This window comes from Taudactylus pleione, unplaced genomic scaffold (genome assembly GCF_031769625.1).
Source record: "Taudactylus pleione unplaced genomic scaffold, aTauple2 ptg000326l, whole genome shotgun sequence".
Classification (NCBI taxonomy): domain Eukaryota; kingdom Metazoa; phylum Chordata; class Amphibia; order Anura; family Myobatrachidae; genus Taudactylus; species Taudactylus pleione.
Genome location: NW_028284727.1, coordinates 6603606 through 6620398, shown reverse-complemented (window position 1 = coordinate 6620398; position 16793 = coordinate 6603606). Strand labels below are relative to the sequence as shown.

General features: G+C 39.0%; 1 protein-coding gene and 1 long non-coding RNA gene across 2 annotated transcripts in view; one reads left to right on the top strand and one right to left on the bottom strand.

Annotated features, from left to right (window-relative positions):
• Positions 1-16793, bottom strand: part of LOC148509472 (uncharacterized) — a 99285-nt gene that overhangs the window by 3576 nt on the left and 78916 nt on the right. The gene's annotated exons all lie outside the window — the stretch shown is intronic.
• Positions 1-16793, top strand: part of RNF217 (ring finger protein 217) — a 97053-nt gene that overhangs the window by 50152 nt on the left and 30108 nt on the right. The window contains exons 2-3 of the mRNA XM_088443109.1: positions 9222-9455; positions 13588-13752. Coding sequence (XP_088299235.1) covers positions 9222-9455; positions 13588-13752 — 399 coding nt within the window. The remainder of the gene's footprint in view (positions 1-9221; positions 9456-13587; positions 13753-16793) is intronic.

Genomic DNA, 16793 nt, shown 5'->3' with positions numbered 1-16793 from the left:
ATCCGTCTGTATGGATTTGTAAATGCATGCATAGGTCCAAAAGCCTGTAAATGTCACAGGAGGTCAAATGACATAAGGGTTTAACTAAATATGTCCATAATGCTCTCTTTACCTGTGCAGCAATCTTCACTTTTGGAACTGCATGCATTCGACCCAATTAGCAGAAATGTTTATTTAATCTTTAGCGACAAGACTAAATTTCCTTTCATGGTGACAGAAATTTACTAAGAAATTGTCACCAGGTCAGCTGAGTTATAAGACTCTGGCGGGTATCCAATTAGCAGCGGTAAATTAACTCGCCGGGGGCTATCCAATTAGCCCCGAAGACGACACTTATAAAGTATTTTGTTTCGCCTGCCTCAGGCAGGTGAAACCAAATCCCCAATAAGGTGTTTTTCTCCCGCTTGCGGCAGAGAAAATACATAGGAACCACGAACAGTTACGGACCTATGTATTTTCGTGAGGAAAACAGAACATTTCCGGGCGTGATAAACGGGGTTTAATTGGATAGCACGATAAAAAAATTGGCGAGAAATATCCGAACATTGACGAAAACCCCACGTTTTTTACGGCCGTAAATTTTGCAGAGCTAGTTGGATACCCCCCTATGTGGTAAAACTGACTGGAAGCTTAAGGCTGAACCTACTGCTTCAGCCACTGTGGATGCATCTGCTTTGCCAGTTCACACATGGTAGTGGGAACAGACTTCCAGTTCCACTTTTGTTTAAAAACTATTAAATATCTTGAACAAAAACAGTGAGATGTGGAAAAGAGCCATTATGACATCTGCAGTTTTCCTGTTATTATATATAACCAGAGGGAGCCTGAACAGACACTGCCTTGTCTCCGCATTACTGGGGTGTAGGTGGTGAATATCTTCCATGTTACACTCACAGGCAGTAGATTGGTTTTGCATTTTTAGGTGCTGTGCAGCATTACATTTAACTACATCCATAGGAGATAGGAGAAGCCAAATATTTTTGTGATAGTATGTCTTTTTCCAATGTATAGACAGAAGTCACAATTCCGCCATGTAATGTGCTCTTTGCCAAGAGATTTCATAACAGTAATTAATGATCTGTATCATTAAACCCACCTGTCTACACAGGCTTGGCTGTCACTGCCATGCTCAAACAGATTAAAAGCTTGTAATACCTTGTTTTCAAGCAGGGCTCTTGTTTCCTGAAGTACATCTAAAACGTCCAACTAGTAACAAAAGCTCTCTAATTATTATTTCATGGGAATTGCAGGACTACTTTGAACTCTCCTTGTCACTTCTAGCAAATGTGTAAAGCAATACATTTCAGAAAAGTAAAATTGAAAATTTATAATTCCTTTTGTATACATTTATATTTAGTATTATCAGTTTGTTAGTACTCATATCCAACATACGGATATTTGTATTATGAAGTAATGTAGTTAAATCCTGGGATTATTTTTCCATGTATCACACTTAATTTTTATTTGTTCTCATTTACATTTCACACACTCATATTCAACCTTTCTTGTGTTTCACACATCAAGTTAAAGTATATGAAACCACATCATAGCTGTACTTGCACTCTGGCGCACTCTCTGACCACTGCAATGATTGAACTGTACATTATATATACACACACACGGGTGTGTATGTGTGTATATATATATATATATATATACACACACACACACACACACACACACACACACACACACACACACACACACACACACACACACACACATACAGTCCGGTGCATAAATATTGGGACATTGACAGAATTTTCATATTTTGGCCTCTATTCACCACCGCAATGGCTTTGAAATGAAACAAACAAAATGTGCTTTAACTGCAGACTTTCAGATTTAATGTGAGGGTAATTACATCCAAATCAGGTGAATGGTGTAGGAATTACAACAGTTTCTATATGTGCCTCCCACTTTTTAATGGGCCAAAAGTAATGGGACTATCAACTCAAAAGCTAATTCATGGACAGGTGTGGGCTATTCTCTCGTTATTTCATTATCAATTAAGCAGGTAAAAGGTCTGGAGTTGATTCTAGGTGTGACATTTGCATTTGGAATCAGTTGCTGTCGACTCTCAATATGAGATCCAAAGAGCTGTCACTATCAGTGAAGCAAGTCATTAGGCTGAAAAATCAAAACAAACCCATCAGAGAGATAGCAAAAACATTAGGTGGCCAAAATATGAAAATTCTGTCAATGTCCCAATATTTATGCACCTGACTGTATATGTGTGTGTGTATATATGTATATAATAAAAATAGCAGTACCAAAAACAGTACTTCATAAAACTGCCCTGTGCTGCAGTGTAGAATGACAGCGGAATGTCCGATATTAGAAGTGGCTCCACGGGCAGAAGTAAAGTCAGCTTATGACTGCCTAACGTGAAGATGTGTAGGTGGGTAGTCCCCTTACTCGGCAGACCTCCGGTTTGTCCGTAGATTAATTCCACAATGGAAAACAGCAGCAGCTTAGTGGTCACTCATCAAATAAAAAATCCAGTGGTAATAAATTTAACTGACGCATTTCGCCTCTCTGTTGGAGGCTTTATCAATGCTACTATTGTGATATAATGGAGCTTTATGAAGTGCTTTTGAAGTGTTTTACAGAATGAAGTGTTTTTGGTGGCAGACACGGGCTGGGGAAGAGGCAGAGGTGTGACAAACAGACGGGATTGGGAAGATGGGTGTGTGACAGACACAGGGGCTGGGGAAGAGGGGGGTGTGACAGACACAGGGGCTGGGGAAGAGGGGGGGTGTGACAGACACAGGGGCTGGGGAAGAGTGGGGGTGACAGATACAGGGGTTGGGGAAGAGAGGGGTGTGACAGACACGGACTGGGGAAGAGGAGTGTGTGTGATGGGTAAGAATAAGGGCTAGGGTCCCCAAAACCATGTGTACCGGCCCAAAAATTTCTGTTGCCAGCGCTGCGCTAAGGAGGAAAACAGACACGCGCCCGGCACATTTGTCTGATTTCTCCTCACACCCTCGGGGCTGCGAGAAGAAATCCTTTAGTCGAACCAAACAGCCCAGTGATTTGAATAGTTCCGGGACCTCCCGGACCTATTCAGCGGCGCGCAGAATTGAATCAAGCCCAAAGGGTCTGACATCAATTCCACCAAAGTTTAACTACTACAATGGTGATTTATTCAGAGAAATTGAATAGGACTTACCTGAGCACCCACTTCAGAATCAAGCACAGCAAACAGTGAGTAGACTTGCCAGCCTTCACCCTGAAGCAACATTGAACACTTCCTGTCAGTACAATTCACTGCTGAACTCAAGTTTTCTTTCCAAAGTGAACCACCCTTAAGGGGGAATTCAATTAGTCGCGATAATGAGGTAACTTAACGCAACCCTGCTGGATCTTTACAACTGCACCCTATAGGACTGAGCAGACACCCGGTAATTATATTTGGAGCCTCCATTGACTATTTGCAATGCTTTTGGAAAAGAGAGATTGGTCCATATCTCTGGTGTTTTAAAATACCCCTTCTACATAATTTCTTCTTAATACTATATTATAACCATATGTTTGTGCTAGTTATAATATTTGGATTGTATATCATGTTTATTAAACTTGTTTTTTATATATTTGTATTGGTCACACACAGTATTTATTTATTTATTCATTTATTTATTATTGCTTGATACATTTATATATGTTGGTTTTCCTTTTTTGTGGTTAATTTACAATGCATTTTTTTGCTGTATTTTATAGAATATTGCTTTTAGGTTTGTTTCTCAAAAAATAAATACGCTACACAGTGTGTAGCTTTCCAACGTTTCAATTCTTGGACATCCCTGATGAAAATTCTGTCAAAGAATGGAAACGTTCCTATATTGTGCAAATAAAACTCCAGGTGATATCGGGGGTTTTCTGGTGCAGCTCTCCTAGAAGACCTCTTCCCAAAACCCAAATCTTTACTGAAAAATGATTAAGAACCACTCACATATAAAGTAGTGATATATAAAAATATCACAACCCACAAATTAATTGATCCGATCAATATATATATATATATGTGTGTGTGTGTGTGTGTGTGTGTGTGTGTGTGTGTGTGTGTATAGATAGGTGACTGTAGTCCCATCATTTTGAAACTGAAACCCATGTGGCATGATGTTTACTCCACATGGGATAATGCAGTAAATTTCTATATAAATCCATTCTCGATAACCCCTTCAACTCAATGCCAACTAGATAGTTAGGATAACTGGCTTTTGATATTAAATGTTTACCCAGGGTAAAACTATTCCCAATATAGGAGCCTCATAAAACAGAGGGAGTTTAAGCATAAATTAATTTTGTAATTATGTAAGCACTGGTTTTTTTTTCCATTTTCCTTGAGCAGTCATTGCATCACAGAGTTTGTGTATGCTACTCTAACGGGTGGTAATCCTTTTTATTTCTGCATTTGCATCTGATGTAATTAAGAATGACTAAGCTTTTAAACCTCTGCTGTTCTGTGTTATGTTGTACAGAGGACGATATTTCAAGTTGTAATTGTCAGGCGTATTCATTGTGTCAACATAACAGCTAAAGTGAATGGACTAAATGACCATGGATTACATGTAGCCTGTCTGGGTCTAGTCCACACCAGTGTTTACCAGGAGTCTTTATGCAAAACCACCACTCTCATTTATGGTGAATTTAGCACTGTAATTTTTATTTTGGATTCTGTATAAGCCAGCTTTATATATTTTATTTGCTATGTGCTTTTATCATGCATTTCTTAATTTCTACTTAATTTCTGATGTCTCATAATATATGGAATTCTGTTGAAATGCGGAAGCTAACCAGTGTTTTATGTTGCATATATGAGAAGTATTTATGTGTAACAAATTTTACTTCTAAAGGGGCCTATCCATTACACGACTTTTAGAATGATCCGACCAAAACCAGGAGGTTTTGGTCGCATTGTTCCCAAAGTCGTGTAATGGATAGCCGGCAAGGACCAGGGATGCACGTGCACGCTGGGTCCTTGCCGACCCCGACTATCTACTAAACATGCCCGTTAACCTGACGAGACTGATCAGGTTCGGCATGTTCAGAGATATGAGGTCGGCTCCTACACTGAATGACGTTCAGTAAACGCCGTTCAGTGCAGGCACCACACCTCGGTGACCTGAAGGTCTGAATACTAGTCGTTCAGTCTTTCAGGTCGCCTAGTGGATAGGCCCCTTAAAGCAGGCCACACATCAGACCAACTTTCCTCCAACTGACCAACCGTCCAACTTGTCTGTCCAACAAACTCTTTCCCACACATCTAACCAACTTGTCATCCAACCAGCCAATTTGCCAACTTTTTTTTATCAGACCAGCCAACTACTGTTCAATTTGTGATGTCACAGAAGTACGCAGAGAGTGCCTGCCTACTTCTGCATGTTTTGAATGAATAGGATACAGGTAGCAGTGTTCGCAAATACGCGCTATAGCGCATATTCTACCGAAGGACTGGGGACTCACTTTTATAAAAAAAAGCCGGGGACGCGCTGTGCCGCTTACAATCCCTGTCGGGCTGATTAGGATTGGCCGCGGCACAGCGCGTCTCCGAGGACACGACCCAGCCACCCTGCACGCATATAATAAAGCTGTAAATCAAATAGGCGCCGGTAATAATAGGACACCCCCGGGCGGCAGGGGGTGCTGTGGAAGGGGTACCCTACCCCGAAACATTGACCCACCATTAAAATCCCTCTGGTGAGGGTATTGTTTTTCACAAGACTCTGAGTGCCGCCTGGATTTTGTTGATATATCGACTTGGGGGTGCTGTCCTCCTTGGAAGGCACCAGAGTATTTGCATCTCATATATATATATATATATATATATATATATATATATATATATATAATTTATTTATTTTTTTACAGAGGGTAAAATAAGTTTTGAACACATCAACATTTTTCTCATTAAATATATTTCTAATGGGGCTGTTGTAATGAAAATTTCACCAAATGTCAGCAACAACCCATGCAATTCACACATGCAAAGATATCAAACCATAGATGTCCATAAATTAAGTTATGTGTAATAATGTGTCAGAAAATTTGACACGAGATGTGTTTATATATAGATTCCTCCAGTCAGTTAAACATTATTAGACCCCATATTAGACCTCTTGTAGCTTGCCTAGAACTTCCTTCCTTTTCCACCAATCGCAAAATCTCTAAGGAAGTTGCTTTGTTCTCCATAGATTTAGTTAGAGCACTTAGGGGGAAATTCAATTAACCGTAAAAATGTGACAACTTTTCGTGTGCTAAGTTTTTGCACTGTTCTCTCCTGTTTTTCACGCAATTCAATTCTAAAAGTTGTGATGCGGCATTTGCGTGAAAATTCTTCCTGGTTCTAGCCACAATAAGTATAGGTGAAAATGGGGAAATCTGCCTGTACTGTACCCCAAAATAAAAAGGCAAAGTGATATAACAATTTGGAAGTGTATTAGGGGTCCTACTGAAAGTATTGTGGTTCTTAAATTGTCAAATGACTGTTTTATGCATATTTCAAACAATGATGAAAGCAAGTGTTTTTTTGCCAAATAAAAAATGTTTTTTAAATTTGGGGGTGCATACTGTAAAAATGCCTATAAGTAAATATTTGTGTCATTTAAAGACCCATTTTTTAAAAAAAATAACCTTCAAAATGTGACTCCTAATACCCACCTGCAGTCTTAAAAACTCCTGTCCCATTCATATAGCACTCCCATATACCTGTCTGACATCAATTAACCCATTTTCCTGCACTTTGCTCTTTTCCCCCAATGTCATTATTGGCCAAATTAAGCTAATTCATTTTTTTTACACGCTAAATAGTCATAAAGGATGGTGTGTCCTAGTGGCTCTGTACCAAGTCCCAACATATTTTACCTAGAAATAGGGATTTTCCCCAACTTTTCACCTACTCAGGAGGAAGGGAAAAGTAATTAGCGTAAGATACATGTCAAAATTCACACCTGCAAAAACCGCGGATCATATGATTGCGCGATAAGTATAAATTTGCATGATAAGCCGCTTTTCACAAAAAAACATCTGATCGCGACTAATAAATTATCACTTCACTCTAGCAAGATGCCCTAGGTACTGTATTGTTAAAGCATATAAAGTACAGGGTAAAAGCCTCCAGGTATTCTGAAACCCCACTTTCCTAGGGCCATAGCTGTCTCATAGGCCACTATTTTTAGAGCGGAGGAAACACTCTAATTATGGGGCACAATAAAACATAACTTTATTATTTGCTAAAAGATATCGAGACCACAAGAAACAAAAATACAACACATTAATTGTGTTTGTACTGTCTAAAGGTGCATACACATGGAGCAATATATCGTTACGCTGTGAACGATATCGTTCAACGATATATCGTTCCGTGTGTATGCAACCAGCGATGCGCGCTCCCGCTGGACGATAACGATATCGCCCATCGGCCATGCAAACAGGCCAATCTGGGCACTATCGTTATTTCCTATAGGGTTCCTTTGTCGTTGGTAATATCGTTGGTGTGTGGACGAACAATATCGTTCATCCAGCGCACCAGGAATTTCAAGGGAGATCGTTCAGCGATATCGTTCGCTGAACAGATCGTCCCGTTTGTGTACCCAGCATAAGAGGTAGGCCACAATATAGCAGCAGCAGGATAGAGTTCTTTGCATACCTTTTGATAACAATATAATAAGTAGTTTGTAGTTACCTCTACCCAGAAGTAAATGTAACTGCCTATGTACAACCTGCCATGGAGTGATTAAATGGAAATGCTACATTTATTATCTGTTAGTTGTTACCTGCTAATTATGTATCTTTGTCCCTACTTAGCAGCCTATTTCCCACTATTTTCGCCATTTGGTTATGCACAGTTTGGTATGATATTTTATCCTTATGCTTAAGGCTGGGCACACACTGGAGCGTTATTGACCCGATATGTCGTTTCAGGCCGAATCGCAACATTAATATTATTATATTGGCCGGATCGTTCTTTGTGTACGGCCAGTCGGCAAGCTCCTGTGGTTGTTGGCTATACCTTGCGGTTGGCTGTGCTGCATGGCCAACCGGACAATATTGCATGCGGAGCCATGCAAGGTAATGAAGGTACTTCAGTACATCGTTCTGATGTGTACCACGTATACAACATGCCGGCTCGTATGCCGTTATATAGTTCTGGTACACATCACTCCAGTGAGTACCCAGCTTAAGAGTAAGAAGACATTGAAATAGAGGAGTAGGTAGCTTTACTTAGGATACACTTTCTATATTTTATTCTTGTGTAACCTTCAACAAGCATGTTGACTAACCGCTGCCATAGGGGGACTCAAGGAAACGCAACAGGAAATAATTGGTTCTTTTATGCACTTGCCTCCTTTTTTACCTTTTATAGCAAATTGTGGGAGTGGGTTTGTTTCCCTGTTATTATTTTCACAGAATTATGCTGAGCAAGTAACCACCTCTCAAAGCACTTGTCTAATCTGTTCTACTGTTGGTGTTGCAATTGCATGTAGAGCTAGGGCTGTAGAACAGTTATACAGTAAGCTCAATGAAATAATCGGCATATACAAAGATATGTAGGAGTTTGGGCTGTCTAGTACAACATATATGCCTGAAACTAATAACTCTATATCAAATGTATTGATTATATCACGGTATTTCTATTCTGCTTAGAATAACTAAATGCAGAGGAGAAAAACAGAATCTACACAGGTTGTTTATAAAATCAGCGTTTGTATGTTTCATTCCCCATCAGTTTGGTGATCCTTGTACAGAAGTGATATAAAGAGCGCTATTTTACACTTAATCTAAAATGTCATTACTATTCTTCGATAAAGGAACCACCTTTCTATATGCACCTTTGGGTTTGCAGAACAGACAGTACACAGTAGGAAACTACTTCCTTGTATTTCACAGACTAACAAATACCTTATATAAAATATAAAGCCAATTTCCCTGTTATGCCAGAATGACATATAACACACAAAAAACCTCACTTCATATATAATTTTATTAAGATTCAGTAAGGGGGGCATATCAGCATATATAAAATATACCAGCTATAACAACCAACAGGTACGCTATACATCTTACTTTCTTCAAACAGCACACATTCTTTCAATAGGATTTGTAATTGTGCTACAAAAGAAACAAATGTTTTTGGGGTTTTCTTTTTTACTGTTTTTGTATTGACGTGTAAATTTTCAATTTAGTACTTTCTGCTTATCTATTCCTTTTACTTACAGGTGCAGCTTGGACAAGTGGAGATAAAATGCCCAATAACTGAGTGCAATAAACACCTGGATGAGTCCACCATCTTGTACAGCCTGCCACATGATGACATAATCAAGTACAAGTACTTCCTGGAACTAAGTCGTATGGACTCCAGCACCAAGCCCTGCCCACAGTGCAAGCACTTTACAACCTTTAAGAGGAAGAGCCACATTCCAAACCCATCCAAATTCGAGAACAAGTTCAAAGTGAGCATGACAATGAGCCAATGAAAGTAGGGCAAGGATTACTATGACATTAATAGCAATTTCCGTGAAAGTGCCCTAGAAATTATATAAAAATATGTAATTACAGGCAAAAAGGGTGTGAACAAGCTTTGATGGTTGTATTGCTTCACTGAGCTTGATCACAATTTCCTCCTATTTTGAACACATTCCCTTCAGGATTACTACGGGATCACATTAATTTTTAGCATACCAGTCTATTGACTTATTGTAGCTTGCTGAAAGGTTTAATTATCTGGAGCAGTTACATAACATGGTGTAAGTCAGAGTTCATTAGTAAATGCACAGAACTGCTTTAACTCAGCCTTTATTATTGCTATGTAGCTATTTAGCTGCCTTCTCTATTTTTAGTGATGTGTAAAGGATACTTTAAATAGGATTTAATTGTAATAATACTTAAGTTGCTTCATAGTCACCAAAAAGTTCTGTAGTACCTTAATAGGGTGAATTGTCCAGTGAATGAACATTTAAGAGAAATCTCATATTTATGGTGATGGTGTATGTAGAAGATACAACATAAAAACTGAGACATGTGCCTTAACTTTTTAATATGTGTATTTTTAAAATACATTTTAATCTATTCTAAGATTGTATGCACTAAAATTTAAGATTACTGTATTAAACCTGAAAATTTTCATTCAGTGGTAGTGTTCATTCAGTGGCTACTTCACCCTAAATGGCTTATAGTTCTGTGAAATGTTAGTAAATTCAGTGTATACACTGATAGTCTGTTGGTGTCACAGTGCATTTTAGTAGCACTGGCATCTGACCTCTCATGTCCTGTATTAGGCAGAAATGTTGGTATATTATTATTTAATACTATTATTAACATTTATTGGTAATCCATTAGCATACTCAATAGTTCCTTACAGTCAGAACAAACACAGTATTTAACCAAGACCTGGTATTACCAAGCAGACAAATGGATAAGAGGGCCCTGTTTGCAAAAAATAGGAATTTGCTAAATTGCTAGTTGCCACAGATTGCATATTGGTTTAGCATGCTACACTAATAAATGCTAGTTTTTAGAGTAGTGTTTAGAGTGCTGGTAATGTGGTGAACAAAGTTATTTGGCAATTTATTAAGCTTGCCTAAAGAGGTGTGTTTTCAGGGAATAGTTGAGTCTGGAAACTAGGGGAAAATTTTGGTATAAAAGAAAACAAAGGTATTTCCAGAGAGTGATACAGCCTCATAAGTGTCCTGAAATTGGGAATTGGAGCAGGTAATTAGTGTGGATGAGAGGAGTGGAGAGATCTAGTTGGGAATTATTTTGGGACCAGTAAATGATGTAAGTTGATGCATTGCTGTCAATGTCTTTATATGTTAGTAAATATTTTATATTGGATTCTGTAAAGTATATATAACCAATGAGGAAAATTTAGTCTAGCTGCTAAATTGCAGTGTCTTTTGTGAGACTTATGCTTATTCTTGAGATGATTCTTAAGCTTGCCAAATACTGAACGATTATGATTCAGATCCGACCGATGCATGACCATTCTGAATGATAATTGTTTATTATATGTACATGAGTGATAATTGTTCAACACGATCAACCCAACCATCATTCTGTACAGTGAACTGCACAAAGTGCCCATATATCATGCAGTTTATGCCCAGCATAGGTTGCATGTTGCGGGGTTTGGAGGCAGATTTGAGTTGAGGAACTGAATACTGTTTTTAGTTAAGGAAGACATATAGGCAGTGAGTTTAACTTGTAGGTTTTATTGTGTTGACACAGAGCTTAAAAGAGGTCAGGTAAGTAGCTTCTGTTTAGTGGTTAAAAATATCAATAGCTCAGTTTTTGAAAGATGAATTTGGGGTTGAAAAATTACATCCAAAATGTAATGGTAGATAGACTTTCAGTAACCCAAGCCTACAAAGGTGAAACATGCTGAGAGGGGATAGATTAATTTAGGTGCCAACTTTAGGGGTAATGTGGAAACCCAAAGGAACTTCTTAGTTTCCCAAGCCAGGTTGTATGAATCGAGAAATTTAGAGCTTGTAGCACTCCATCTAATAGAGGAGGTGGTGAGATGGATTATTCCAAAACATAAACACTGAAGATGTTTAATATGATGAGAACCAGGATAGGACTGTGTCTTGAACACGTAAGAAATGCAGCATTTGGGGGCCCATTTCTCAATGAGTTTTATCATGCACAACAAGTTTTAAAACTCATTGCGTTTGATAATGGTGCTTCAGCCAATCAGCTCCCAACTTTAATTTTTCAAATAGATGACAGGAGCTGATTGGTTGGATCACCATTATCATACGCAACGAGTTTTAAACCTTGTTGCTTATGATAAAACGCATTGATAAATGGGCATGTAGGTATGTTGTTTAGCAGTACTTATCACAGTAACCATTAAGTATTTCATACTGAATACTTTGGTTATATAGATGACTTACTGTATAAGCATTCATTCCTACGCTTTCAGCTTTGACATGTGTACAAATTAGTATCTGGCTATTGTTTATAACCTAAAGAGGTTCCTAACAGTTTAAGATCCCCCTGAAAGTTTGTTTTTAATTGTACTGCAAGTTGTACAGGCAAATCACAGGAGGCAATAGATTTGCATTGAAACCATCAGCAACACCAGTGAAGTTATGAATAATATGTAACCCATTCATTCATGTTATGAAATGTCTTATTAATGGTGGGACAGGCCAATGGCAATTACCATTGGCCAATGGCAATTATGCACACACAGGCCAATGGCAATTACCATCTGACCTCTGTTTATTCAAACATCCCGTTAGTGATCGATTGATTTCTGATCGATAACCTATGCAGCATGTTCCACCCAATTTAAGCTATCAGTACATTGGTATATTGTTTTTTTCTGCTCATTCAGTAATTTTTGAACATATGGCAGATAACTGGGATGTGTTGTGGCCCCCAAAAGATTGATCGAGATAATATAGGGCCGTATTTAATTAGAAGCGAAAAGTCCATTACATATGCGCAGATTTCATTTATCCCCGTATTCAATTTGGCCGACTTTTCGCCGGTGCGAAAAGTCGATGCAACAGACCTGGCGAAAAAGTTTCCCCATTGAATAGGTGGCAAGAAAAAGTGCAAAATTGGGGTTTTGGGGTGCAGACTTCCACCCAGCACCCCTTGGACAGTCCCCTAAAGGTAATATGTGTAAAAAAAAAATATAAAAAGTACCTTTGGACACTCCAAAAAAAGTACTTTTGTTTTGGGAGCGAAAAAAAAAAACAAATTTGGGGGACAAACTTAAAAACTTGCGAACTAGACTCCAGGGGGGTCCCCAAGTATGCCCCAGGTGTTTTTTTTTGCAGGTCTTTGCGGCAGGTGGATTTTTGAAGTTTTTTAAAACATCACATTAGCAACTTCAAAATATGCTAGTACTCATTTTCATGTACCCCAAATTTGATGGGACTACTTATTTTGCCAAAAAAACTCCTAAATGCTATTCTTCACCATCTTCTTAAAAACGCTAAACAGCATTTATTGAGACCGTTTAAAGACCCCACATACCTTTAGCAGGGCTATTTGGGGTTACCCATAGTGATCCCCTAGGTCAGTGCATCTTTTGGGGAGTGACAGGCTGATTTCCCCAAAACTGACAGAACTTTTCGCTGATTCCACTTTAGCTGGGTCCCGTTTTCGCCGATTTCAAATTGAATACGGGGATAATCCGGGACGAGTGCGATACTTTTACGCACCAAAAACCACCGATAATGGCGAAAAGTCTGACAACTGACTTTTCGCTCCAAATTGAATACAAACAATAATTGGAATTGACAATGGAAGGCAATACCAGCGTTGGCCTGGCTGTGCAGTCACTGCCCCGTAGAGAACATCAATATCATCTTAATCTATTTGAGCAGCCCCCCATCTAACCACTGTATCCACCCAATTTTACTATAAGGTGTCTGCCCAAATTATACACATATATAGCAGTTATGTGATGAGCTATCATAACTGTATTCTATTGAATCCTGGCAGACAGGCAAAGTGATTGTGTTACTGACAAACCAGATCTGTGCTCCTGTTCACTCAAATTAAAATGACACCAACATTTTTTTTTTTGTTTTTATTCTGTTTTTTTGTTTTTGCTGCTGGCAGATTCAGTGCCCGTCTTGCCAATTTATATGGTGTTTTAAGTGCCATTCTCCCTGGCATGAAGGCGTTAACTGTAGAGACTACAAGAAAGGAGACAAGCTTCTACGTCACTGGGCCAATGAGATTGAACATGGACAAAGAAATGCCCAGAAGTGTCCAAGATGCAAGGTGAGTTCTAATTACAAGTACTGGAAAGCGATGAGAGTTCTATGTTTTAATATTAGTATGTATTAACATTTATTTCTATAGCACCAGCATACTTTTCACTTGAGAATGAACACAGTAATAAAACAGGACTGGGCTTTGACAAAGAGGCATAGTCAGTTGGCCCAGTGTAGCTTATTTTAAACTGAAAATCAAATACAGACAGGTGTCATAATTAAAAAAAGGTTTGAATGTTAAAAGCAGACTGTGTATTCAGCGTTACCTAACCACAAAGCTTTCTGCATTCCGGTCCCTACTGAATGTTTGTTTTTTTTGCTTACGGTCATTCTCGTTGAACTAGCAAATTCCTATTGGCCAGGGTTACATGACAAGAAGTAATGCAGAATATAAGTATTGGGATGCAACATTCTTTTTTTTTTTTTTTCTCAATGCAATGAAGTGTGGGTGTGGTTAGAACGCAGAACGTCGGGATCCCACACAGAATACTGACGCCGGCTTCCCGACTGCTGGAATCCCGAAGGTAAGTATTGGGGTTAGGGGCTGGGTTAGGGTTAGGCATTAGAGGGGGTTTAGGGTTAAGCTGCAAGAGGGACGGGGACATTAGGGTGCAGGGAGGGAGGGTTAGGTTTATACACTAGGGGGTTAGGTTTAGGCACCAGGGTGGCAGGATTAGCAGTACTTACCTTTAGGGTTTGGGATTTTGACTGCCGAGATCCTGAGCGCCGGCATCCCGCACCCACCCCATGAAGTGGTATCATGGTTATAGGAATTATGTTTTTAGTTCTGGGACTTTCATTATTTAAATTAATTCTGCATATCAGATAAACTGTAGATTTGAGAACCTTTACTCTGTACCCACATGACTACACTGAAGGTAGCTGTCTCTACTGCTTAGTCACAGCCATTTTGTCCCCAACATAAAAAGGTCCCTGACAACTGTGGTGCATGTCATACAGATGGTTGCTCAGACTTGCTTTACTTGCAGAGGAAAGAAGATTAGGATATCCATGTGACCTACAGTTGAGCCAGATTCCACAATCCATCCTATACTTGTTTTTGGCACCAAATAAAGTAAATCATTTAAAGAAACCTCATCAGGGATTTAAATGTTGGAAAATTAAATACTAAGTTAAAAGACTTGAATTTGATGGAACCTAACTATATAAAATTTCAAATGGATAATTTGTCTATATAAAAACTCTGATATGTAAACTGCCCACACAAGCATAGAAGTACAGGAATTGTCCATCTTATTTCTAAGGGCTAAGCTCGTCTACATGGAAATAAAAATAATGTACAAAAGAATATAGAAGTGAATCAATCTGTACATACACACTTACTGATGAGCATCCTGTTTATGCTCTGTGTAATATTGCTTGCACTATTTGTGAGGGCTTTTGCTTTGTACTTACTAGTAAACTATGCTCTAGGTCGGCTTTTAGAAGGCACTTTCAGCATTTAAAAGTATGCAGAAAGTACAAGGTTTTCTCTTGCAACAGTCATTGTACTTCATACCACATGTCTGCAAGAACCTTATAGTGAAAGCGACTGCAGTATTTCTTCTGAGGATTGGATTTCATATATTCTGGCTGAGAACCACAAACAACCCACCACAAATTTCCTGTGCATTGCTATGAATAAACTAGCTGTCATTTAATTGAATGCAATCCTATTTTACTATTTACCTTCAGTGTTAGTCTAATGCAGGGGTGGGGAACTTTTTTTTTGCCGAGATCCTTTTTGATATAACATTATTCGAGGGCCCAGAGCAGGCCACGCCCCCTCCCTGTGATGTCTCACGGGGGTGGGGTCACAATCGCCGGTGATTACAGCAATGTCTGGAGCATCCTGAGGAGCTGTTTTGGCAGCTGTGTGACCGTCTGAAGCGTCCTAAGGACGCTCCAAGCGGCACTGCTGCATATATTCTGGCTGCAGGTTGCCATTCTAGACACCATGATAGCCAGATGAGACTAGCAGAAAAAAAGCTCTGTGGGCAAATGATTCAGCCCCCGGGCCTGAGGTTCCCCATCCCTGATCTAATGTATTGAAAAGAATGTACATACTTTCCCTGCTTGTTTCCTTTCAACTGAGATGCTGTGGCTAGAGTAACTATTTATCAAGTGCAATTATGTTACAACCTTAGAAACATCTCTGCTCAGCTTTTCTAACTGGATAAGGTGATAGGTGAGCAGCTCTTTCTCTTCTCTTTTGTTAGCAAGATTAGTTTGGAACTGTAATTGCAGGCAGGTCACTCAGACATTAATCATTTACATCCATTGCCTGCTTTGTAACCAGAGTTTATTTAACTGGAACTATCTTATGCTGAAGAGATCCCACAATAGGGACTGAATGTCCTTTTTCTATAGTTCATTATCATTGAAAAGCACTTCCCACCTGGGCACAAAAGTGAGATGATGTAGTATGTCTGTCTATTGTAATTGCAATTTATACAGCACTGTCTGCTGTGGTTTTGTTTTACTGCGATGTGCTCTCCATATGTGGTCTCCTTGTTTTTGAAGGACATGACTGACAACAGCCAAGAATTGCAGGGTCAAAGCTTTTGTTTCAGCAACACCTTTGCGTTGACAAAAGTAAAGTATGCTTACAGTATCGCATTTCTTAAGGCAAACCGAGTCTGATGACCATGTAATCAGCAGCTGGGGAAACCCACATTTGGGAGTCTTACACAGTCCTTAACAGACTTACAGTAAGTCAGCATTGGAATAATGATGCTTTGTGGCCCATGTGATTGGGGACTCGGCAAAAGAGGATCTTTACTTTGTTTGCTTTTACTGAGCTATCAAGTGATAAATGTTGGATCAATATTTATTCCTTATTCATTTGCTTGTTAAGCTTCTCTCAAAATGTCTATTTCCCCTTAACTAATTTATTGGTTGTATCATGTGGAGTTTTGAGGTCCGTCAGTAAAAAAACTGACACGCCATTTTTGTGTTTGACAGAAACCAGCCCATTATAGTCAAATGTTGTGTAAATAATAGACAGAATTAATATGTTATGTACATGTTTAGAATACCTGTCTGATC